This window comes from Mastigoproctus giganteus, chromosome 2 (assembly GCF_048544385.1).
Source record: "Mastigoproctus giganteus isolate SK-2022 chromosome 2, ASM4854438v1, whole genome shotgun sequence".
Classification (NCBI taxonomy): domain Eukaryota; kingdom Metazoa; phylum Arthropoda; class Arachnida; order Uropygi; family Thelyphonidae; genus Mastigoproctus; species Mastigoproctus giganteus.
Genome location: NC_143576.1, coordinates 36,077,409 through 36,105,043, shown reverse-complemented (window position 1 = coordinate 36,105,043; position 27,635 = coordinate 36,077,409). Strand labels below are relative to the sequence as shown.

The window sequence follows — 27,635 nt, the reverse complement described above, 5'->3', positions numbered from 1 at the left end:
GGAAAATAAAAAGACAAATAAAAATGGTGTTTCTGCAAAAAGACAGAGAAGGGGTCAAATTGAGTCAAAAAGAAATTCTCCATCACAAATCTAAAGAACTAGCAGCTATATATTAATATCTGAAATTTAAAGCATGCATTCTTTGGGTCTGTTGGATGGAAGACAGGAAAGGCCTGACATGATCCACTGATTTCTGATTCATACAACTCCTAGTAATAAGATCCAAAAAGAATACATGCTTTAAATTTTAGTTAGTAATGTGAAAATGCTTAAAATTAAATTTTTTATATTAAACGTAATTTAAAGTCAAGTCAAAGTTACAGTTGATGGAAAAAATAAAAAATAAATAAGCAAAGTGTGACAAATCACCAAAATGCACAAAGCAGCAGTAAAGGATGCAAAAGTATATAAGCATGTTAAAATAGATAAGTCTGATAAAGTTTGCATAGATGGAGATGAAAATTACACAAAGTACCAAAGACTAGAAGGGTAAAGATAGTACAAAAAAGTATTGTACATTTGAAAAAGGCAAAAGAATGTTAATATCCTAAAAGTCATGATGAATTAAGAAAATTGTGGGCTGAATTGCAAAGCTAATTTGGAGGTGAAGGAACTGAAAAGTAAAATTATTAATACCAAATGATTAAAAATAATAAACTAAAATATAATAAAAGGTGGTAGAGCTGTCATCAGATATGGGTGGGCAAATTTAGTTATTAGTCGAATATAGAGATGTCAAAAATGCAAAGTGATGACAGCTGAAGTAAATATTGATACATGGTCAGGTAATTCAACAGGGGACTACACCTGACGATGTATCAGAAACTCCGTTTTAATACTTGTCCATTATTGTCGGTGACTCTATTGTCAGCGAGATGGGGAATATAGTACGCAAAGAGGATAGGTGGAACATGACCAGAGTATGTCTGCCAGAGGCAAAAGTTGATGACGTTGTAGAGCAGATATAAATTTTTAAGGGCACAAAAGGTGATATTGTTGTACATGTTGGCACTAATGACCTAAAGAGTAAGAGATCTGCAGATTTACTTAACAAGTACAGGTCAATGCTTAAAAAAAGTCGCGAGTTAGGCTTAAATTTGAAAGTGTCTGCGATTCTGCACAGACACAACAGGAGGGAGTATATGATGAGAGCCTTGTCAATCAATTCAGCCCTGGAGAGATTGTGCAAGGCTCACGGTGTAGAATTTTTTTCAGCGTCGTCTGTCCTTGCTAACAGGAGAGACTGCATCTACAGGGATGGTATACACTTAAATAGAAAGGGTGCAAGAATATTTGCTGATGCTATTGAAGCAGTGTTAGGTGGGTCGGAAAACTGCAAGATTAGGGGGGGATTCACAGACTAAAAGATTAACAGTAGCTGTAGGCAGAAGCGAAAGTGATTCTTGCACTGCTTCTATTGTAATGAGCAGCAGCCTAGAGAGCAAGTTGTGGAGATTTCAAGAGCTGCTGGAAGTCATCATGGAACAAGTAAATACATGGGCTGTGTTAGGGTAACTAAGAGTAAGAACAAGTGCATGTATACTTGCAATGTACACTAATGCTAGAAGTATATAGTAAATAAAATTGAAGAATTTGAAGTACTGATCAAGACATCAAAGGCAGATATTGTTGGAATATCAGAGACATCGTGTCACATAGATATAAGCAGTGCAGAATTGGAATTTGGGAGTACAATGTGTACAGAAAGGATAGACAGGGTCGGAAGGGAGGAGGGGTTATGCTGTTAGTTAAGAAACACAAAATCTAAGTAAGTGCATCCGGTTGACATGGGAGGACAGTGCAATGTTGTGACATAAACACTGGGAAAAATGGAAAATGAGAATAGGAGTATGTTATAGGCCTAATGACACTGATCAGTACAATGAACAGTTGTGAAGAGAAATAGAATGAGCTAGTAAATCAGCATGTCTTGTAATGGGAGATTTTAACTTTCCAGATATTGACTGGAACTCATGGTTTGGTCACTCGCACACTAGCAAGACTTTTGTGGATTTACTGGAGGATTGTTTTCTACAGCAACATGTTCGAGGGGGTAACAGAGGGAGTAATACCCTTGATCTGATTATCAGCAGTGAAGCATGCATTAGGAATTTGCAGATAAAGGAACCACTAGGTGACAGTGATCAGTGTACTGACATGGGATTTATTTAATGATGTAACTATGATCAAGGGTAAAGGGAAGAGTTTTTGTTTTCGTAAAGGTGACTACAGAGGTCTCAGACAGTTTTTAAATTCTATAGAGTGGGATAAACTGATGACGTTATGGTGAATTCTAAATGGAAAGCCTTCAGGGACTTTATCTTGGAGGCATACTAGGCTTTTCATATCAACTAAGAAATACTGTCCAAGGTTCAGGCCTAAATGGATGTCGGATGAATTAATGAGGCTCGTGAAAGAGAAAAAAAAATGCATGGAATACATATAAATTTTCAGGTGACACAGAAGCCTACGAAAGATATAAGCTAGTCTGTAATCAAATCACAAAGGAGGTTAGGCAGACGAGGGCAGATTAAGAGAAATCTTTGGCAAAGGACACAGAGAAAAACAGCAAAGGGTTCTTTACGTATGTAAGCTTTAGATTTTTTTTTTTTTTTTTTTTTTTGGGTAGTTGTTGGCGCATCGGCTTCTGTGGCCATAATGCACCTCCCAAGGTTTTTGCAGTACTTTGATCCAAGCCCGAGGCGGGATTCGAACCCGCGACCTTTGGGTTGCTAGGCAGGCACTTTACTCACCCGGCTAGCCCGGTTGGCTTAAGCTTTAGAAGGAAGGGGATGAATCAGATTGGTCCACTTAACATAGATGGTTCGAGTATTGATGAATCTGCTCAAGTAGCTGATAAACTGAATGAGTATTTTGCATCTACATTCACACATGAAGAGTTATTCAAGGAGGGAAATTCCAGAAGTTTATCAAACTCTAACGGGGAGTTAAGTGATATTGTGATAACTGAGAGCAAAGTGGAGGAGAAATTGTTGAAGTTAAACATAGAATCTATCCAGTTATAATGGAGGCAGCAAGGGAAGTAAGCAAACCTTTAGCCATAATCATGAGAGCATCCTTGGAGTCAGGGGAAGGTCCGCAATGGAATGGAGATGTGCAAATGTATCTGCAATTCACAAATGGGGTTCAAAGAGTGACATAGGTAATTATAGACCTGTTAGTTTAACTTCTGTTTCAGGGAAATAATGGAGTCACTGGTTAAAGAGGTGATACAGTTTCACCTAGACAAGACAGCAGCAATAGATCAGACACAGCATGGGTTTTGTTAATGGGAAGTTTTGTCTGAACAATTTGATTGGATACTACGATGTGCTCACAAAGGAACTGGATGCAAAAAATAATTTTGTCATATACAGTGGATTCCGGTTATTTGGGCCACCAGTTAATCAGGACAGCCATTTATTTGGGGCAAATAATAAAAAACAGAACCCAATCTAGAAAATAGCCAGGGTTTACTTCACTTAATTGGGACAACATGCCGTTTAATCAGGGCAGGAGACTGCAGCACTGGAGATTACCCTACGATTGTCTCCGACCATACCATGTGGTTCGGTCAGATTTCTGGAGGTCACAACCATAAAACAATAAAAACAATTAGCAGTCACCTGTTTATTGGGCTTTTCTGTTAGTGCAATCTATCATAAATGGATAGTAAACTCGATCTTGTTGAATTTGCAATAATACCGACAGCTGGAATTCTGTGGGTTATTATAGTGAAATGTGTTTACACTTCCATGAAATCTTCAATCATATAAAAAAATTAATTTTATTTTCAGAATCTTCTCTTCATTCCTATTTTTAAAACTTCGTAACTTGTTACTCCGTTCTCACTTGCACGTATCATGTTACTTGCGATTTGTGTGTGCCGAGTTCTTTGTTATTGATTGCTTATCTTTTTACTGTTTTAAATTTTAACCCCCACCCACAAATGTCAGTGAACAGAAATGTCAACTAGTTAGTATGTACATATTACAGTATGTATTAATTATTCAGATTATTACGTATATTCTTCTGATTTTCACGTATCATTTAATTTTTTAATTGGCAAGATAATAAAGAGTAAATTTGTGCTTAATATATCTTTACTTTTATAGCCTATGGATAATATTCCTCTTATTTTCGCTAATAGAATCGTATCATGTTACTTGCGATTTGTGTGTGCCATGTTTGTGAATTGAATTTTAATAGAATTAAAATTCAATTCACAAACATGATCACAATGACCGGCGCTTACTACATATCGTATAGTGAACTAACCCCTGGCTTTTTGGCCATGAAGGGCATTAAAGATTATCTCTCTCTCTCTCTCTCTCTCTCTGAACGTTACTTTACTATAGTGAGCCCATCATAATGTGATTTCATTGTAAAGATAACCTAAACAATTGTAAAGCAGGGGTCCACTGTATTTTTAACTATTTACGTGAAACTTCGGATAATTGGGGCAGTTGTTTAATCGGGGTAAAATGCACTAGTCCCGATGTGTCCCAAATAACCGGAATCGACTGTACTTGGATTTCAGGAAAGCTTTTGATACTGTTGCACGCTGTACAAATTGGAGCAGTATGGCATTAAGGGCAAGTTACTGCAATGGATAAAGGGATGGTTGAGTGGGAGACGGCAGAGACTGGTAAGAAATGGACACTGCTCTACGTGGACTAATGTTATTAGCAGAGTCCCCCAGGGTTCGGTGCTGGGCCCATTGTTGATTTGTGTATTTATCAATGATATCGATGAAGGTATAACAGGCTTAATGTCCAAGTTTTCAGATGATACAAAGGTTGGCAGGGTTGTTAATGATAATAAAGACAGTATGCTACTGCAACAGGATCTAGAAAAGTTAGGCAGGTGGGCTGAGAAGTAGCAACTGAAGTTTAACATGGACAAATGCAAAATACTGCATATGGATAGCAGTAATCAATGAGAAACGTACCAACTCTGTGGTACTACACTCAGGGAATGTGGAGAATAAAAAGACCTGAGGGTAATTGTGCAGTCAGATATGAAGTTCCCTGAGCAGTGCAGACGGGCTGCCAGAGCAGGTCATGGAGTTTTGTCAATGATATATAGGAATTTTGCTAGCAGAGACAAGGAGGTGATTATTCCTTTGTATAAGGCAATGGTTAGGCCACACCTTGAGTACTGTATACAGGTCTGGAGTCCTCATTTTAGGAAGGATGTAGAGTTGCTAGAACGAGTACAGAGAAGGGCAACAAGATTGGTGAGAGGAACAAAGGGGGTGCGCTTATGAAGAAATGCTTAAGAGTTCTGCAAATTTGCAGCATCTGGAGACTAGGCACTTGCAAGGTGATCTGATTGAGGTGTAAAAGGCCTTGAATGGTTTGAGCAGGTTCAATGCTGATGGGATACTTCTGCTTGCTCAGACTAAATACCCGATGGGGCATTGATTCAAATTGAAGAAAGACAATTGTAGAATAAATGTGCAGAAGTTTGCCTTTAGCCAACGGGTAGTTAATTGCTGGAACAGACTTCCATTTGTTGTTGAAGTTGATAGCTTAAATAAATTTAAGGTTGAACTAGACAAACATTTGGAGTGACCGGATGGGTGAAATGGGAAGGTTTTTTTTTTTTTTGGCTGATGCTGTATAAGTTTGCTTTCTTGCATCATATGCCTCTGCTAATGCTAATAATAGTAGAAGAAATGTGAAAAAAAAATGCAAAAAGGATAAAATTAGCACATTCTTTTCAGTATGGACAAGGTAATTCCATCGCAGTGTCAATGATATGAAAATTAAGGTAAAAATAATGATAAGGCTAAAAATATATAATTACTGTATTTGACAGCATATAGGACGCACTTTTTTTCTGAAAAAATGCCTTAAAAAATTACCGTGTCCTATATGCAGAAGTGAGCCCTCCCTCATCAGTGTTGGGGCAAGTGGGCAGGTTGTATTTCGCCGTTTGGTCAATATTTTCGTTTCTGAAGTATAACGGGACACCCTAGGTTACTTTTGGACTTGCAGAGCTGTTTGGAATCAGTTCCAAGGAGTTTTGAAAGCCAGAGAACATAGGAAAAGCCTTTGAAGGAATCTTCAAGATCCTTCTCCAGGTTTCTCAATAGTTTGCCGATCCTTTAAAAGGTGGCACGAGCGGCAGGCCAGTTAGTTCTGTGCGGACTTTCGTGATATTGAGTACGGTAGTGTACTTTAATTGTGTGAAGTGACTATAATTACAACAATGAATTGTAATCGTTGTGGGTGACTGAAATAAAATAAAGAATCGGTAACGGTGTTCTGATTAAAAACAACTGACATACAATTAACTGTGTTAATTGTATGTCAGTTGTTTTTAATCAGAACCCCGTTTCGTAACAATATTGTTTAATCTTGGCGTTTGACATTGTTTTAAAGTATTTTACCCTCAGAAAATGGCTGCAGGAGAAAAGAGATTGAATCACACTATTGGATATAAACTAAATGTAATAGATCACACTAAAAAACATGGTAACAGAGCCACGGAAAATTTTTTTGATCCACAGAAAAAAAAGATACGCGTCTGGCAGAAGCAAGAAAAACAACTTCAAGCTTCTAAAAAAAAGTAAATATAGCCTTCATCGTCCCACCCACACATTGGCCAGAACTTGAAGATGTAAAAAAAAAAAAAGTGAAAGGAATTTAGGAAGAAGTGTTTCTACCAATATGATTATGCATAAGGCTCGGATATTAGCAGAAGGATGAGGAATTTTTCTGGAAGAGAAGGTTGGTGTTACCGATTCATGCAAAGGCATGGTTTATCAATGTGTAAAAAAAAAAAATCAATTGCACAAAAATTATCAGCAGATTATGAAGAAAAAGTTCTGGAATTCCATAAATTTGTAATGAAGGCAAGAAACCGAACTTCTTTTGAATTTGGCCAAATAGGAAATATGGACGAGGCCCCACTAACTTTTGATGCACCATCCAACAAAATTGTGAATATCAAAGGGTCTAAAATGTTGTCAATAAAAACTACCGGGCATGAGAAAACACATTACACAGTACTTTCGGCTGCTGTGCTGATGGCACAAAACTACCACCATTTTTAATATTTAAAAGAAAAATTTCACCTAAGGAAAAAATTCCAGGTGTATTTGTTCATGTTCATCCAAAAGGATGGATGGATGGATAAATCTGGAATGAATTTATGGATCCAAAAAAATATGGGCAAGGCATCCTGGTGGTCTCTTAAGGAAACCATCTCTTCTCATTTGGGACCAGTTCAAAGCCCATAGAACTGAAGTCATTAAAAAGAGGGTGAGGGAATTGAATACACAGGTAGTTGTTTCCTTGTGGACTGACAAGCCAATTGCAGCCTTTGGATATGTCCATAAACAAGCCATTTAAGCAAAATATGAGAGAACAGTAAAACAGATGGATGGGAGAACCTGATCATGACCTTACACCAACAGGATTGTTGTTGTTGTTGGGTTTTTAGGAGCATTAGCAACTAAGGCCATATTGCTCCGGTGCGGTGGTCATTCCCTGACCTTTCCGCATGCTTCGTATTTGGTGGTGACGGGCTCGAACCCCGGTCTAATCAAGAAGCATGTACTACGCACTGCTGCTCCTTCCCACCTGGCTACGGAGGCGCCGACTACACCAACAGGAAGAATGAAGAGGCCCATCATTGCACAGCTGTGAGAATGAGTTAAAGAATCTTCACGAAATATAAGTGGTAAAATTATAAAGTCTTTCAAAAAGATTGGAATTAGTAATGCCCTTGATGGCACTGAAGACACTGCATTATTTGAAGATAGTGATACCAATATTAGCGAGGAAGAGTTTTTGGGATTTAAAGACGATGATTTATTTGGTTTTCAAAATGACTGAACTTTCCCTTTGCAGAACACTAATGTTTTTTACCATTCCCTCACTATCTTTTTGTTCATTTTCAATTGTAGTTTGCTTCATATAAAATATTTTCTAATGTAGCTAAGATTCTTTTATTTCTCTTTTAAATTGCTGTACTGGTAAATTAATAATAATAATTAACAATGTATTATTATACAGTATTAGTATTTTTCTTGCTGTTCTGATCACATGTTTAGGATAAGCTTTTTTCTACTATACACATTAGAATAAATATTAAATGCCTAAATACACTAAAACTTTTTTCCCTTAATTTTCCTTTCTAAAATGGGGCGCATCCTATATGCGCATGCGTCTTTTATGCCATCAAACATGGTAAGTGTTTTCAGAGTGGGGAAAAATATGTAGATTTTTCAGTAAATTTGGGAAAATATTTTAGTATTGGAATCTTGTGGAAAATGAGAAGAATTAAAATAAATAGGAACAAGCACATGCTATAGAGAGAGGTATTAAATTGAGGATGAGGAAGGGATAAAGGTGTAGTTAAATAAAGATGAAAATAGCGATAGAATGAGGATAGTTGGAATGTTCGTATTGCACTAATAGCTCTACGAAGGGAAGAAAGGTAAAAAGTATAGAAAAAGTTATTAAAACATACTGGGCTAGCTGAGGTTGTAAAGCCCAACCTTTTCATAAAGACTCTGGTATTGTAAGTGTTAGTATAAAAAGGAGATGAATACCAAATGCTAGTACTGCAGGGAAAAATCAATTCAGCCCATAATTTCTTAATTCATCATAATTTTTAGGATAATAATATTCTTTTGCCTTTTTCAAATATGCAATACTTCTTTTTTCTATATTCCTTACCCTTCTAGTCCTTGGCACTTTGTGTAATTTTCACCTCCATCTATGCAAACTTTATCAGACTTATCTATTTTTACATGCTTATATATATGTATGTATATAAATATAAAATATGTTGTCATATAGCAATTAATATTGAAGACAATACCAAGATAGATTTATAGAAAACATAAGGGATGAAGTAAGGTTAGTATAAAAAAATATTGCAAAGAAAAACAGAAAAGAGTTCTTTACCTATGTAAACTCAAGCAGGAAAGGGATGAATCAGATTGGTCCACTGGATACTGATGGTTCAACAGTTCAGGATCCTGCTCAGGTGGCTAACAAACTAAACGGGTATTTTGTATCTACATTCACACATGAGGAGTTATTAAGGAAGGGGAATGCCGTAGGTGAAGTAAACACTGGCAGTGAGTTAGATGATTTTGTAATAACTGAGAGGAAAGTGGAGGAGAAATTGTTGAGGATAAACATAAAAAAGGCATCCGGGGTGGATGGGATCTATTCAGTTACATTAAAGGAGGTGGCAAAGGAAGTAAGCAAATCCCTAGCCATAATTATGAGAGCTTCTTTGGACTCAGGGGAGATACCCATAGACTGGAGATGTGCAAATGTAACCCCAATTCACAAAGGAGGATCAAAGGCTAACACAAGTAATTATAGACCTGTTAGTTTAACTTCTGTTCCAGGAAAATTAATGGAGGCACTGGTTAAAGAAGCACTGCAGGATCATCTAGACAAGAATTCAGTTATAGCTCAGACAGCATGGTTTTGTTAAGGGAAGGTCTTGCCTGACCAATTTGATTGGATACTATGATGTAGTCACAAAAGAACTGGATGCAGGGAATAACTTTGATATTATATATTTGGATCTTAGAAAGGCTTTTGATACTGTTGCACATGGAAGACTGCTGCACAAATTGGAGCAGTGTGGCACTGGTGGCAAATTGCTGCTATGGATAAAGGGATGGTTGAGTGGCAGAAGACAGAGAGTGGTAATCAATGGACACTGCTCAACGTGGACTAATATTATTAGTGGAGTTCCTCAGGGTTCAGTGTTGGGTCCATTGTTGTTTTCTGTATTTATAAATGATATTGATGATGGTATATCAAGCTTAATGTCCAAGTTTGCAGACGATACAAAGGTTGGCAGGGTTGTTAAGGACACTATTGATGCTATGCTGCTGCAATAGGATCTGGAAAGGTTGAGCAGATGGGCTGAGATTTAAATCTGTGGATAGAACACCGAACTCAAAATAAAATTCCGTTAAGTTCACTCATCATTCGTGAAAAGGCAAAACTCCTTTATCAACACTTTAGCGAAACTGGTGATAGCACTGGCGGGATAAGTTTTTTGCTAGCAAAGACGCTGGTTTGAAAGATTTGTTTGAAATTTCTAATAAATATTACATTTAATATTAAATTGTTTCTTATTTTCATTTCGATGCCATATGCTTGCATTTCACTATGTACTGTCTATGTACAGTCATATTATGAAGGTACATATAATACATACATAGAGAAAATTTTAGACTAATTTTTCTTATATATTTCATACTTTGGAACGGAACTCCTTTATTACTATGGGAGCTATAACTCAGTATTCGCGACATTTCTCAGGAACGTAACCTCCGGGAATTGTGGGGGTTTACTGTATATACAAAAAAAAGGGAAAGAAGAGAATATAAATTAAAATATAAACACAAAACATATTAGTTACAGTTTGTTACAATTCAATAATTTTCTTTCCATATTACTTATTATATATATATATAAAAAATATATATATATATATATATATATAATGATGAGCCAAAACATTATGACCAGCGAGTCGTTATGCAAATCAAAGCAACTGCAAATGAACTACGGTGCGTGAGCGGGTCGAGACACAGTATAAAAAACACCTGATATTGAGCTCTGTTAATCAGTGTTACTCTTGTTCTTCAGATGTGAAAATCAACGAGTTTGACAAAGGCCAAATTGTAATGGCCGGATGACTGGGTCAGGACATATCCGAACCGGCACGGCTGGTGGGATGCTCACGGTTAGCCGTGGTTAGTACCTACCGAAAGTGGTCCGAGGAGGGGTAACCCAAAAACTGCAGCCGAGGTGATGGACGACCACGACTCATTGATGCTCGAGGTGAGTGAAGGCTCTTCCGGATGGTACGTGGCAACAGAAGGGTGACTGTGGCGCAACTTGCTGGGAATTGGAATGCTGGTGAAGGGAGTAATGTGTCACAACATAGTACATTGAACCCTGTTGAAAATGGGGCTGGGTAGCCGCAGGCCAATCCGAATGCCTATGCTAACCACAGTTAACTGGCGACAGTGCCTACAATAGGCACGCGAGCATTGAAATTGGACCTTGAGTAATTGGAAGAATGTCATCTGGTCCGATGAATCATGTTTCCTGTTGAACCATGTGGACGGTCGGATACACATGCGTTGTTTACCTGGGGAAGTGACGGCACCTGGATGCACCGTGGGGCGAAAACAAGCCGGTGTCGGTGGTGTCATGCTTTGGGCGATGTTATGCTGGGATACCCTGGGTCCAGTCATCCATGGGCCGGGCACTCTGATGTCTACCCCCCTACATAAACATCATTGCTGACCAGGTACACCCTTTTATGGGAATGGTCTTCATCTCTGGCAGTACTGTCTTTCAGCAGAATAATGCGCCATGCCACACCGCCCGGATTGTTCGAGACTGGTTCGCAGAACATGAGGAAGACCTCCAGGTATTGCCCTGGCCTCCAAATTCCCCAGACATCAATACCATCGAGCATCTGTGGTTTGTGTTGGAACAGCAACTCCGATCTGCGGCGTCTCAACCATGGACCTTACAGGAGTTAAAGGATCTGCTGGTTACGTGTTGGTACCAGATACTACAAGACACATTTGGAAACCTTGTAGCGTCCATGCCTCACCGGGTACAAGCTGTTTTGGCTGCATGTGGAGGACCAACATCATATTAGGTAGGTGGTCATAATGTTTTGGCTCATCGATGTGTGTGTGTGCACGCACGTGTGTGTGTGTAATTTTTTTTTTGCATATATCAGATTTTAGAGTTATTTCTAAAGTCTTAATTCCTATTGTCTAATGAACTTTTCGTCTAGTACCATAAATTTAATTAAACATCTTTGAAATTTCTAGTGTCAGGATCAGTTCCTAGAACGGGTTATTATAAGCAAAAAGGCCTATGTGCTCTGGATTCATATCCAATAAAGTATTGTGCCACAGAGCAAAACGGAAATAAAAGAAAGAGAAGGTTGCAGGTAAAAATACGTTTAATGCTTACTATGAACAAAAACACAGGTAAAAATACAGGAAAGTTGATGTATCCCGTATCAACTTTGCTGTATTTTTACCTGCTTTTTTTCATAATAAGCATTAAACGTATTTTTACCTGCAAACTGTTCTTTCTTTCTGTTTTTCTCTGTTGCACAATACTTTATTAAATAGGTGTTATTAATCTCCAACTAAGTTTCTCTATTAATCTCCAAATATTTAACCAGAATATTTATCTTCAATTAAGCTTTTATGTTCTTCACACTAATTGGTCATCTTACTATCATTAGCATTAGTAGAGGCATATGATGCAAGAAAGCAAGCTCAGCAAAAAAAAAAAAAAAACCCACTCCCATTTTGCCCCTATGTTCGTTCGAAATACCTGTCCAGCTGAGCCTTAAATTTATTTAGCCTATCAACTTCCACAACAAGGAATGGAAGTCTGTTCCACCAACCAACTACCCGCTGGCTAAAGGCAAATTTCCGCACATCTATCCTACATCTGTCTTTCCTCAATTTGAATTTATGCCCTCTCAGGTGATTATTCTGAGCAAGAGGAAGAATCCCATCGGCACTGAGTATGCTCAAACCATTCAAGGCTTTATACACCTCTATCAGATCACCTCGCCAGTGCCTAGTCTCCAGACACTGTAATTTGCAAAACTTAAGCCTTTCTTCGCAAGAGCAACCTTTTGTTCCATTCACTAATCTTGTTGCCCTTCTCTGTACTCGTTCCAGTAGCTCTACATCCTTCTTGAAATGAGGCCACCAGACCTGTATATAGTTGCAAGGTGTGGCCTGACCATTGCCTTATACAAGGGAATAATCACCTTTTCCCTGCTAGAAAAATTCCTGTATAACATTGACAAGACACCATGAGCTACTCTTGCAGCCCGTCTGCACTGCTCAGAAAACTTCATATCTGCCTGCAAAATTACCCCCAGGTCCTTTTCATTCTCTACCACTGTCAGTGTAGTACCACAGAGTTGATACGTTGCTCTGGGGTTACTGTTTCCCATATATAGAGTACTTTACATTTGTCAAACTTCATTTGCCACCTCTCAACCCATCTGCTCAATCTTTCTATGTTAAGTGGTTAAGTGGTCCAATATGATTCATCCCTTTCCTTCTAGAGTTTACATAAGTAAAGAACTTATGTAAACTCTAGAAGGAAAGAAAAAAAGATGCAAAAAAAAACTTGCTGTTTTTCTTTGCATCCTTTGCCAAAGATTTCTCATAATCTGCCTTCGCCTGACTAACCTCCTTTGTGACTTGATTACAGACTAGTTTATACCTGTCATAGGCTTCTGTATCGCCATACTTTATATGCATCCCATACATTCTTCTTCTCTGCCACTAGCCTCATTAGTTCATCTGACATCCATTTAGGTCTAAAACTTGAACATTATTTCTTAGTTGGAATGAAAAGCCCAGTAGCCTCCAAAATTAAGTCCCTGAAAGCTTCCCATTTAGAATTCAACACTGGTAACATCATCAGTTGATCCTACTGTACAGAATTTAAAAACTGCCTGAGACCTCTGTAGTCACCTTTACAAAAGCAAAAACCTTCCCTTAAGCTTGATGGCAGTAACATCTTTAATTAATTCCCACATCAATACATTGTGATCATTGTCGCCCAGTGGTTCCTTTAGCTGGAGATTCTTAATGAATGCAAGAATCACTACTCCGTAGGTATAACCTTAAATTGCCCTACACGTGTCTCCCGGGCGGTGCTAAGTGAGCAACGGTGCTGGCTGCTGGACCTAGAGCTCTGCTTTTGGATATCCCAGCAATTAGAGGATACATTATATCAATACTTTGAACATGGAACATTATCCTAATCCAAATGGCTCCTTTCAGAACCAAATAACAACAAAGAATATAGGACACACTCTGAATATCCTTCAACTTAATATTGAGGGTATAAGCCGATCAAAAAGTGACTACCTTTTAAAAGTGCTTAACGACTATCATATAGATGTCGTGCTGCTACAAGAAACACATTGTGAAGATCAAAACCAACTTTATTCTAGATGTAAATTACCAGGATACAGCCTTGTTGCGGCTACTTTCCATAAAAGCTTTGGTACCACTACGCATATCCGAAACAATATCGACCAAATAGAAATCTTGGACATAAGCTCTAATGACATTAAATATTTATAAACCGCCATCTCGACCTTGGTGTAAAGAAGCTATCCAGAATGTGCATCATCCATCAGTTATTATGGGAGATTTCAACAGTAGGAGTACTACTTGGGGCTATGCTGACACTAATGCAGATGGCCTTGGTGTGATGGACTGGTCAGAAGCCGAGGACATTTTCTTAATGTATGACGCAAAAGAGAAAGGTTCCTTTCATTCAGGCAGATGGAACAAAGATACCAACCCAGACCTCTGTTTTGTTTCAAGAGACGAGAGTGGAAGACCTTTGCAGTGTAGCAGGAAAGTTTTGAATAATTTTCCTCGTAGTCAGCACAGACCAATTCTTGTAAAAATTGGTACTGAAGTTCCAATAATAAGATCAAAGTCTGTACCTCATTGGAACTTTGGAAAAGCTCACTGGGAAGTCTTCACTAATGAGGTGGATTATAATATTCAATGGATTCCATCAAAAATCGACAATTATAAGCGATTTGTTGGTTTAATATGCTCCATAGCAAAGAAGCATATTCCCAGAGGATTTAGGAAAGAATACATTCCTGGTTGGAACAGAAGATGTGATGAGCTATATGAAGAATACCAACTTGGCAATAGAACAGAAATTGCTGATGAACTATTGCCTTGCTTAGACTCTGCCAGGAAAGAGAAATGGAACATAATGACAGCAGGTATGAATTTCCAACACTGAAGTAGAAAAGCATGGACACTTCTGAGGAAACTCAGAAGTAGTACTCCCAAACATATTAATAAGAGATCAGAAGTATTCCCAGGAAAAGTAGCCCTGAGAACTGTCAACATATCCAAGAGACCAACCGATACCAACAAAGATGAAGTCAAAAAACTTAAGTAGCTAAGAACCAGACTATCCTTGGCTGAACCAACCTCCCAATTCTCAGGAGAATTTACAGTCGCAGAGATTTCAACAGCTCTGAAGGAAATAAAACCAAGCAAAGCAGCCGGAGTGGACGGAATATATCCAGAGTTCCTGAAACACTGTGGTCCAAGAGCTCTGGACCGGCTAGTTAAATTTTTTAATGACATCTTGCGGAATGGTAGGTTCCCGCTTTTGTTTAAGAGAACCAAAATAGTTGCCATCCTGAAGCCTGGGAAAAGTGGATCTTGCCCTGAAGATTATCGCACTTTCAATCGCACTTTTAAGTATATGCTACAAATTAATTGAAAGAATTGTTTACAATAGAATCTCAACTACAACCTTCCAACACATACCAATTGAACAAGCCGGATTCCAACCAGGCCGAAGCTGCTGTGACCAGGTACTGGCACTTACTAGCCACATCGAAAATGGATTTCAAGAAAGAAGAAGACCATTTCAGTCTTTGTGGACTTGACATCAGCTTACGACACAGTATGGCGACAAGGAATGATTCTGAAATTTTTGAAGATTATTCCTTGTAAGACCCTCGCGATTCTACTTAACAATATGTTATGCAACAGAGTGTTTGAAGTACATTTAAACGGCAGAGTGAGCAAGCCTTATATATTAAATGATGGTTTACCACAGGGATCAGTTCTTGCTCCATTATTATTTAATATCCATACTGCAGATCTTCCAGTAACTGCTTCTAGGAAATTAATGTACGCAGATGACCTAGCTCTGACTGCCCAGTCTACTGACTTCAAAACAGCCGAAATTGTACTCACAAAGGATCTTCATAACCTGAATAAATATTTTCATACATGGCGACTTAAACCTAACCTAAATAAAACCGAAGTTAGCTGCTTTCATCTGGATAATCAAAGGGCTAATTATATGCCTCAAGTGGAATATAAAGGCCAACGACTGAAACACAACTCCTGTCCAAAATATCTGGGAATCACAATGGACCGAACACTGATATATAAACAACACCTTTGTAACATTGCAGCAAAGATAAAAACTAGGAATAACATCTTGCACAAACTCAGTGGAACTGGCTGGGGAGCAAATGCAACAGTGCTACGAACATCAGCCCTTGCCTTAGTCTACCCAGTTGCAGAATACTGCTGTCCCATATGGCTTAATAGTGCACACTCTGTAAAAGTTGATACCCAACTGAATGACACAATGGACAATATGAGGCACCATTAAATCGACACTTTTAAAATGGTTACCAGTGTTATCTAACATCCATCCCCCTCATATAAGAAGAGAAACATCTTTGCTGAAAGAATGGCAAAAATGTCACAGGAATCCTATTGCCCATACATCAGGATTGCAAACCCCAGAAGCCGGAGAGATTGAAATCCAGGAACCCCCCTTGGAAGCTAGGTGAGAAACTTATTAAGTCACATTTAATGCTGATCAGACCCTGGCGTGAAGAATGGACCACCTCAAATCCCAACCACCTGGGTTTAGTCAATGATCCATGCAGAGCTGTACCAGGTTTCAACTTACCAAGAAAGGAATGGACATCCCTGAATAGAATCCGAACAAGTCACGGAAGATGCAAGTGGGGAAAAACTGAAAATCCATTCTGTGACTGTGACAATGTGCCCCAGACCATCCAGCATGTCGTCTCAGAGTGCCCAAAGAGGAGATTTGATTTGTTTGTTTGTTTGGTTTGGATTTTATTGGCGCATTAGCAACTAAGGCTATAATGTGCCAGAAGAGATTTGAAGGACCCATCCAAGATCTACATAGTGTTACTGATGATGCTATTAACTGGTTGAATAAACTGGACATTACATTTTAATTCATCAAAATGTTATTTATAATTTTCTCTGTAAATATTGTTTTTAGGCCTATTGTAATTTATTTATATTTTTTGATATTGTCTGTTACAAATGTATCCTCATTTTGCCATACGAAATAAAATAAAATAAAATAAAAAAGAATCACTACTGATAATCAGATCAAGAGTATTACTCCCTCTGGTTGCCTCTCGAACATGTTGCTGTAGAAAACAGTCATCCAAGTAATCCACAAAAGTCTTGCTAGTGCGCGAGTGACCAACCCACAAGTTCCACTCAATATCTGGAAAGTTAAAATCTCCCATTATAAGACATTCTGATTTATTGGCCCACTCTATTTCTCTGCACAATTACTCATTATACTCATCAGGCCTATAACACACACCTACTCTCATTTTTCCTTTCCCAGTGCTTATTTCACACCAAACAGACTCAACACTGCATTGTCCACCAACATCAACTGGATGCACTTCCTTAGATTTTATGTGTTTCTTAACTAACAGCATAACCCCCTCCTCCCTTCCTATACATATTGTACTCCCCAAATTCCAACTCTGCACTGCCTATATCTGTGTGACACCACGTCTCTGATATCCCAACAATATCTGCCTTTGATGCCTTGACTAGCACTTCAAGCTCATCAAATTTATTAACTATACTCCTAGCATTAGTGTACATGCAAATATACATGCACTTGTTCTTACTCTTAGTTACCCTAACACAGCCCATGTATTTACTTGTTCCACTATGACTCCCAGCAGTCCTGGAAATCTCCATTACCTTGCTTTCCAGTCTGCTGCCCAATCTAATAGAAGCAGTGCAAGAATCACTTTTGCCTCTGACTGTGGCCACTGTTAACCTTTTAGTCTGTGTATCCCCACCACGCTAGCAGTTTTCCGACCCACCTAACACTGCTTCAATAGCATCAGCAAATATTCTTGCACCCTTTCTATTTAAATGTATCCCATCCTTGTAGAAGCAGTCTCTCCTGTCAACAAGCACAGACCAGGCTGAAAAAAATTCTACCCCTTGAGCCTTGCACAATCTCTCCAGGGCCGAATTGATTGACAAGGCTGTCATCATATACTCCTTCCTATAGTATCTGGGCAGAATTGCAGACACTTTCACATTCAACCCTAACTCGCGATTTTTTTTTCAACACTGACCTGTACTTGTTGAGTAAATCTGCAGATCTCTTACTCTTAATGTCATTAGTTCCAACGTGTACAACAATATCATCTTTTGTGCCCTGAAAAGATGATATCTGCTCTATAACGTCTTCAACTTTTGCCCCTGGGAGACGTACCCTGGTCCTGTTCCACCTATCCTTCTTACATAGTATATTCCCCATCTCCCTGACAATAGAGTCACCAACAATAACTAGTTCCTTTGGGACCAGCGCATTCTGCCTTGGAGATTGCCTCTGTGTTGCCTGATGCACAGGAGTGAGCTCTGTCGTTGAGCTGGGCAGCTGAGAGCCTGGTGGGCCTCTCATATTAATTTCTTCGAGGGCATTTACCCTACACCTCAAGCTCTCATAGACACCCATCAGAATGCTGAGTTAGTGCCTACTTTCTTGACACTCCAGACACCTAGCACACACACAAAGGCATCCTCCTTGGCTAGATCATGTCCTGTTTTAGTAAGGTCGGCAAACATTTCACATTTCGCACATTTTTTGAGACTGTGATGCGTTGGAGAATCGCTCCCTTTGTTTCTCCCCCGAGCCACAGCACTCTCGCTAGTCTGTGATCTTTGCTTCGCAGCTCTAGTCTGGGTCATGATTTCCGTTTAAATACAATTTAATTAACAATGAAATTTAATAAGATTAATAATATTTTTGATTAATTGATACTACTATAATAAGCTAACAGATTCCTAATGCAGTGCTTCGTATTACGCTATCTAGTTTAACTTTATACCTTATGCTATCAGTTCGAGATATATATACATTAAGCTATTTCTTATCGACTACAATATGGCGGCTAGTTCAACAATACTGGCGCCAACACCGGGAGTCGTAACGTCCAAAAATCGATGGTTAAATTCAAAATAAGAAGCTAATGAACGCTACTAAACCTATTTAATATCTCCGTAAAACACAATGTACTATGTTAAATAACGAAGAATATGTTAAAATTTAAAAAATACTTATCCCTTTACAGCAGCCAAAAATCCACCGTCCAAACTGTTCTGCAATCCCAGCACCATCCTAGGGCTATTATTTCTAGGTAAGGGTAGGAACTTTTTGATACCCCCTCATATTCTCTCATGCTCAGTATTGATATAAGGAATTATTATAATGCCAAGCATGAATTGGGATAATCTGTTGTATTTCAAGATTCCTTGTGCACTTGTCAGTTCCTCAACCATACCACCATACATCAATTCTTTCTTCTTTCATAATAGCATCTGGTAGGTTTTCGCACTGAAACTAATAGGGCTCATATTGAAAAACATTTATTGCTTCAAATACAGTGGATTCCGGTTATTTGGGCCACCGGTTAATCGGGGCAGCTGTTTATTTGGGGCAAATCTTAAAAAACAGAAACCATTACCATTCGAGAAAATAGCCAGGGTTTACTTCGCTTAATTGGGACAGCATGCCGTTTAATTGGGCCAGGAGACCGCAGCACTGGAGATTACCCTACGATTGTCTCCAACGGTACCACGTGGTTAGGTCGAAATTCTGGAGGTCACAACCATAAAACAATAAAAACAATTAGCAGTCACCTGTTTATTGGGCTTTTCTGTTAGTGAAACGGACAGTAAACTCGATCTTACTGAATTTGCGATAATACCGACAGCTGGAATTCTGTGGGTTATTATGGTGAAATGTGTTTACACTTCCATGAAATCTTCAATCATATAGAAAAATTAATATTCAGATCTTCTCTTCATTTGTATTTTTAAAGCTTTGTAACTCGTTACTCAGTTCTCACTTGCGCATATTGTGTTACTTGCAATTTGTGTGCCGTGTTCTTTGTTACTGATTGCTTATCTTTATACAGTTTTAAATTTTAACCCCCACCCACAAATGTCAGTGAACAGAAATGTCAATTAGTTCGTATGTACATATTACAGTACATATTAATTATTCCGATTTTCACGTATTTTTTAATTGGTAAGGTAATAAAGGGTAAATTTGTGCTTAATATATCTTTGTTTTTATAGCCTGTGGATAATATTCCTCCTATTTTTGCTAATTAGAATTAAAATTCAATTCACAAACGTGATCACAATGATCGGCGCTTACTGCACATCGTATAGTGAACAGTACTTTACTATGTTGAGTTCGTCGTAACGTGATTTGATTGTACAGTGAACCGATTGTAAAAAAAAAAAGGGGGGGGGGTACATTGTATTTTTAACTATTTATGTGAAACTTCAGATAATTGGGGCAGTCGCTTAATCGGGCCAAAATGCACTAGTCGCAATGTGTCCCAAATATCTGTAATGGGCTGTATTTCTTTATTTTTAATGATACTAAGAAGTACTGGAAACTTGTCCATAAAAATTTGCAAATTTGAAAATGGGGCCCTGTCAATTGATGAAATTTTGTTGCTACCTTCTGCTAATTTTTCAATGTGAATTTGCAGCAATAATATACTTTCTCACTGAACAACAGAAATGAATCTAATCCTTTTTTTTTAGACTCCACAACCTTAGCTGAAGAAATGCCTATGACTACATCAGAATCATCCATCTGGTTTATTCTGCTATGATAATCAACTTGTAAAATGGAGGTTGAAGATTTAAAAACTGTTGGTATAATTAATTTGCACATAACATTCAACATATGTGGGAGTAATGACCTCAGTACATGGATTTGAAGTATGCGGGATTCTGCATACTCCAAAGTAAGGTTATATATTTTTGAAGTAATCATCTCTGACGTGTACACACTGTTTACACCTTTTACACAAGCTTTGAAAACACTTCTGGAACTGCTTTCAGCTGGTTGGTCACTGCAGCCTGGATGTCCTGTATCATTTTGATATTGATTTTCAAATGTTGCCATAACATTAAAAGAGAAAAGCAAATTCTTTATTCAAGCCAGAAGCTGCACATTAAAAAGCCTATTTAGAATTGCTTTCACCAGACGTTTGTGAGTCTTTTTTTTTTTCATTTCATCAATTTGCCTTCTTTCAAAACCTTTGGATCATGAGCTAGATCTGAACACAAGTCAATGCCACTCACTAGTGATCAACTTGCTATACTTTAACTTTATAACTCTGAAAAGTGCTCTCATGGCTTTTCTCAACTTGTGGCCTCCTCTTTAAATAGACTAGCCAAAGGTTCCCAGTGTTCCACCAGTTAATCTAGTTAATCATTTAATCAGAGACAGCCAACATGTATGCACAGTGTGCCAATTAAATAATGAGATTGACGCTACTACAAAAAAAATAAATAAATAATAATAATAATAACACTAACAGCAAAGTAAGGTTATATATTTTCGAAGTAATCACCTCCGATGTGTACACACTGTTTACATCTTTTATACAAGTTTTGAAAACACTTCTGGAACTCTTCTTCTGGTAACGCTTTCAGCTGGTCGGTCATTGCAGCCTGAATGTCCTCTATTGTCCCATATAGTGTTCCTTTCACGGCTGTTTTCATTTTGGAGAACAAAAAGTAATCTGTAGGAGCCAAATCCGAAGGGGGGAAGGGAGTGTTCAATGACTGGAATTGATTTTTTGCCAATCGATGCAACACGACTCTCAACGAATGTGGTTCAGAATGGGAACAATTTTTCTCTTACCCAGATCTTTTAGAATTTCTCGTACAGATTCCTTATTGCTACCGATCATCTCAGCAAGCAACCTCGTTGAAATTGATGTCTTCAGTCACAATTTTTCTAACCTTTGTGACAATCTCTGGTGTTCGAACAGAGATCAGTCGGCCAGGTGGGGGATCATCCTCTAACGACTCGCGTCTTTTACGAAAACGAGAAAACCATTCAAACACTCTTGGTCGAAACAAACATTCATCAACATAAACCGTTATTAAATTGTTAAACGTCTCTGTAGCACTTTTTCCCAATTTACAATAAAATTTGATAACTGGTCTTTGCTCCATTTTCAATTTTCTGACGACATGCACAAAATTACTATTACTCTTTCCATCATAAATCAAACTACTGAACGGACAAGTTTCAACTCGCACTTGTTGGAAAGAGCACACTCTAGTGGATCTAATCATGTACTATTTTGGCCTCTTATGTTAATACTAAATGCAGAGCACATGCAGTTGCATTATTTAATTGGCACACTGTACATGTATTTCAGAATCTTTTCTACTTCAGTGCCATACTTCAGTAAAAATTGTTTAAATCTGTCTTTCCTTTTAGCACATCTTTCTAGATAGCAGTAAATTTCTACCAAATATTCATCCACTTTTACAGGAAAGCATACAAACCCCTTGTCAGCACTCAAGTATGACAAGACAGTCTATCATCACTATGTACTCAATCTCCTCTTTGAATACACTTGCTACTCCAGATTTTTTAAGTCTGCCACAACAGGTACCTTATCCAGATGGTTTTTAAAGCCAGGCAGCTTTTAAAAACTATCCCACATGCTTCCAGGTTGTTCAGAAGAAGAAGCCTAATGTTGACTGTAGCATCACCTTCCAATGCTGGCAGAGAGGGCAAGCTGCTTTTGATTTGCAATTTTTATTATGAAAGGTCACACAATGGGACATAGCTTAGAATCACTTTGATTACTGCCATCTGTGATAATCAAAATTGGTCCATTTTTTTTAAATCCTTCACTACCTATTCTTTCCCTATCCCTGCAATTTTTCTAACAATGCCTGTTGTTTTTCATCTTTCATAACTATATATTTTTTCTATTTCACTAACATGAAATACATTTTTAAGCAATACATCTGCATGATCAGCAAAATTTGAAGGAATATTATATTCTATAACAAAAGATGCAAATAAACATTTGGTGTATATGGCATCATGGCCCATCTGTATATACGTCTTTATATGTTTTATATATAGTCCTTATATGTTTATTTGTTTGCAAATGCCTGATTACATTGTCCCCCCCCACTTGAAATTCAAAAATCACATTTCCATATACAGTAAACAAAGCAAACACATTACCTTTTATGAATTTTTAATATACAAGGAAAATCTTGCATATATGTCTTCTGAAATTTTTCATTATATTTCTTTGGTGTCTTTCTGAAAGACACTGTTAATTAGCTTTGTGCTACACCAGTACTATGAAAGAACTGCATATAATGAAGAACAAATACTATTATCCCACATATCTATTTTGCAACATACAGGGTGTTCGGAAAGTCACTGTGCACTTATATATTTATTAACAGACGTGTTTCAATATAGAATACAGGAGGTAAATATGAATGACAATTATAAACAATGCTGAAAGTGACCCCCCCCCCCCCTTAACATCAATACAGGCTTGGATCCTTCTTATTTTGTTTCTAAACACCGCTATCAGTTGCTTGCTTGAAATAGACTGAATGAATGCTGTTATCGCTGCTTTCAAGTCATCCAGCATGCACGGACAAGCTCGATACACTGCAGATTTTGCTGCTCCCCATAGATAAAAGTCTGGTGATCTGGTGAGTATGGGGCCACACGTCTGTCAAAATAATGCGGCCTCCAAAACATTCCTTTAATAACTGCATAGATCTGTGAGATGTGTGGGCAGTAGCACCATCCTGTTGAAAACATGAGTAATTGATTTCATCACTTATCATCTGACCGATGAAGGTGTGAAGAATCTCCAAACAATAGCATCACTGTTTATTGTGTTCATTAAGAAAATAGGGCCAACATTCGACGTCTGGAAATCGCAACCCACACACCAACCTTGAAATCATGTAGGGGTGTTTCGTGCAAAGTGTAAGGATTATCGGATGACCACAATCTTGAATTTTGCGAATTAACATAACCCGAGAGATGGAACCATGCTTCGTCGGTGAAAAAGGTCACATCCAACACATTAGCTGTATTCTCTTCGATAAATCGGTTAAACCATCTGCAATAGCATATTCGTTTTTCATGATCAGCTGCTTTCAGTTCATGTACCGCCATTATTTTGTATGGGAAGAGCTTTAATTTCTTTCTGACAACTTTATGAGCAGTTCCAAGACCAATATCATGCTGCTGAGCTAACTTTCATAATGATTTTGATGGACTCTGCAGCATACTGTCAGAAATATCCAACAGTTTCTTCTCCGATAGCTTTTCTGGCCTTCCACAGCGTTTGACATCATCCACTGCTCCTGTTTCCCGAAACTTGTCGACAAGGTTACGACTGTATTGCGATGTGGAACAGGTGTATCTGGGAATTTGTCAGCAAATCGCTGTCGCACCACATCTGTGTATCTACCACCTTCTCGGAATACGTGTTCGATGAGCCATACACGTTCTTCAGTTGTTAAAACCATATTGGGATCAAAATCTGAAATATAAACAAAATATGATTAGAAAACTGCACAGTGACTTTCCGAACATATTGGGATCAAAATCTGAAATATAAACAAAATATGATTAGAAAAGTGCACAGTGACTTTCCGAACACTGTGTAGATTACCACAGTGCCTGATGGATGGCCAATTCATTAACAAAAATAAGCAGAAATTTGCAATTTTTTAAAAATTCTAACAAAATAAAAATACAGAGAAATAGTTTGTTTTTGAATTGAAAAAAATTTGTTTCTGCAAAAAGATGAGAAACTCTTTGTAACCAATTATGTTGCAATAATGGTGAGACAGAGAAAGTGTCACAGTGAATTAAAAAAAACATGGATTTTTTTAAATTCTTAAATCTGGAGAGTTCGTGGCTATGCATGTATAATAATACGTTATCCTTCTGAGCATTAGTCTGCCTTGGCTTTCAGTGGCTTTCCACAATCATGAGGTAAGATTATGTCATTACAGCAGTGTTAATTCTCTGAAACAATATTTGATGTAGTAATGTTTCCTAGTGGTCTATGTTCACTCTAATAAGTCTGTATCCATACGAGTCTACAGACTTAGCAAGTGTTCAGATGATTAATTTCTAAGTTAGATTAGCAGTTACTAATTCCATTTCTTTAAGCCAAAAATTACCACTTTGACTGCTGTTTATCCAAGTTTATCCAAGCTAAATGCTGTTTCCAATATTAGGCTTTTTACTTCTTTTGTTTAAACACTAACATATTGTCTTATCACCATTTCTTATGTCTGTTGTTTACTATTAATTCTGTCTTAACTATTGCAGGCCTGAAAATAAGACATTGTCTTGAAATGTAGGTTAGTCATTAAGACTATGTACTGAAGTTTTCTAAATAAAAATTCTTAATATTCTGTCAACTCAGAAGCACTATGCCATACAGGTACCACTTACTGAAGAAGTGAGTGAAAAGCAATGCTATGCTTTGAAGTTTGATATTTTTTCAAATACATATGTCCTTGTATGTTTAATAGTTTTGTTTTATTTGAGTTAATAGACTTCACTGTTCATAGCTTTTTGTTAATGACATGGTTTTCTTAAACATTAATAAACATTTAGAGATACATTCTTTTAAAATTTGTTAAAACTTTCTATTTATATTAGTAAGTAACATGCTTACTAATCTATTATTATAATGAAGCTGCGTCTTAACAACATACCTTGTTCAGTGAAAAGAAATAAAAAATATCAGTCGAGCAGAGAAAACAACATTAGCTTAAATGTCGCCATTTTGAAATTATAAAGGCTTAGGTTTTGCAAATTACAGCGTCTGGAGACTAGGCACCTGCGAGGTGATCTGATTGAGGTGTATAAAGCCTTGAATGGTTTGAACATGCTCAATGCGGATGGGATTCTTCCTCTTGCTCAGAATAATCGCCTGAGAGGGCATAAATTCAAATTGAGGAAAGACGGTTGTAGGATAGATGTGCGGAAGTTTGCCTTTAGCCAGCGGGTGGTTGATTGCAGGAACAAACTTCCATCTGTCATTGTAGCAGTTGTTAGCTTAAATAGATTCAAGGCAGAACTTGACAAACATTTGAAGCGAGTGGATGGGTGAAATAAGGTTTTTTTTTTGGCTGATGCTATATAAGCAAGCCTTTGCTAATGCTATATTTTAAATTCATGTCATTAGTGTTGTTTCCTAGCAACATGAATTTAAAATTATTTCAAAATATAGAAAAGAATATGAAAATACTTCCTCTTCAAAAATAACAGGATAAAAAGTGCTTCAGTTTCAAATCACAATCCAAATTAAATAATTATTCTATAACAGAAAATATATATTTCTTACTTACTAATGCTGAGTGAAATGTAGCATACTCAATTATACGACAAACTGTTCTTAATCTTAATACCAGAGTTTCTAGATATTCCATAGCTTCTTTCCTTGTTTTAATTTTTGTGTAGCGAGGAAATGTAGGCGGCAACAGTCTTTGATTTACCAAAGGCTCAAATCCAATAATTGTAGGATAATCAGCTGAAACATAAACGAGAATGACATTAATTTTTGCATTTGAGAAAAAAAAAAAAACCACTATGTACATATCTGTAAATGCGTGCAAGCGTGGAGCTCAATATTTATATTGAGTACTACTTGGTCAAATAACAGTGTTCTAATGTTATCACATTTACCATATATTATGACAATGGATCTAGTAAGGGCACAAGACAACCATTCCCCCCCCCCCATCCCAAGGATATTTTTGTGAATTATAGTACTCAGCTATTCTTAATAATTGACAACATAATGCAGTAAGTATATTTCAGCAGGCATATTAAAATTTGAATTAAAATTTATTTTCTAGACAGGAGATGGCCAAGAAAAATGTCTTCATGTATCATACATAAGTGACAGAGATATTTTAGATAGCATATGGTAAAAATGTTGACAACTATCATTCATTATTAACCTCACACAAATATACAAATAGACAGAATAAATGTCATGTACATGAAAGTACGTTCTGAATGTGGTGAATTTATGTTGGTGAAACAAACAGAACCTTGGCAACAAGAATATCAGAACATTTAATGACCAGGATAATGATAATTTTTATTTTGAGGTAATTTCAAACCAGTGTGCTAAAGTTGAAGAGGCCTTGGAACCGAGGATAAGAGTTAATCCACTAATATTTGTCAGTATATCACTGTGGATATTATGGAAAATATATACAGTACATTGTGTGAATTGGGGAGGGGGAATGATATACGGTTGGCCATTAACTGTGATTTAAAGGAAATTAGAAACACTGTTATACCACATCATAGAAGTGAATGACATTGATTTACACTTAATACTTTGGCAACATAGTAACAGTAATAGCCATACAGTGTAAGGAAGCCACAGGTTTTTGTTGCACTTGTTGAAATAAAAAAAAAAAGAGTAGATAAGAAAATACAAATTATTTGCTTCCTTCCACACACAAATAACTATCTAGCTGACATTTATTCAAGCTGTCAGGCTCAATAAGCAACCTGTTCCAGCAATCAACGACTCACTGGTTTAAAGAAAACTTTCTAGAATCTAACCACTTCCTTGGTAATTTGAATTTATGAACCCTGTCATCAGACCTATAGGGGAAGTTAAAACACGATTGTATTATGAAGTTACATTAATGAATTTTAAAAGCATATTGGCAGTCTGATGATTAAGTTAATATAAATTACTTAAATTAAGTTCTCTACAAAATTACAAAAATATTTGTGAGAAATTGGGGAGAGATTTGAATTTAAATTGGAAACTAAGGACTACCTGATGTCATAGAAAGGAGGTGCACACAAAAAAAAAAAAAAAAAAACAATTACAGAAAATTA

At 37.4% G+C, this 27,635-nt stretch overlaps 1 protein-coding gene across 3 annotated transcripts in view; it reads right to left on the bottom strand.

Moving 5' to 3' along the window:
* The window catches only part of Naa35 (N-alpha-acetyltransferase 35), a 401,343-nt gene that overhangs the window by 178,568 nt on the left and 195,140 nt on the right, over positions 1–27,635 (bottom strand). For all 3 annotated transcript variants that reach the window (XM_090368451.1, XM_090368454.1, XM_090368452.1), the window contains one exon: positions 26,117–26,298. In XM_090368451.1, the coding sequence (XP_090224577.1) occupies positions 26,117–26,298 (182 nt within the window). The remainder of the gene's footprint in view (positions 1–26,116; positions 26,299–27,635) is intronic.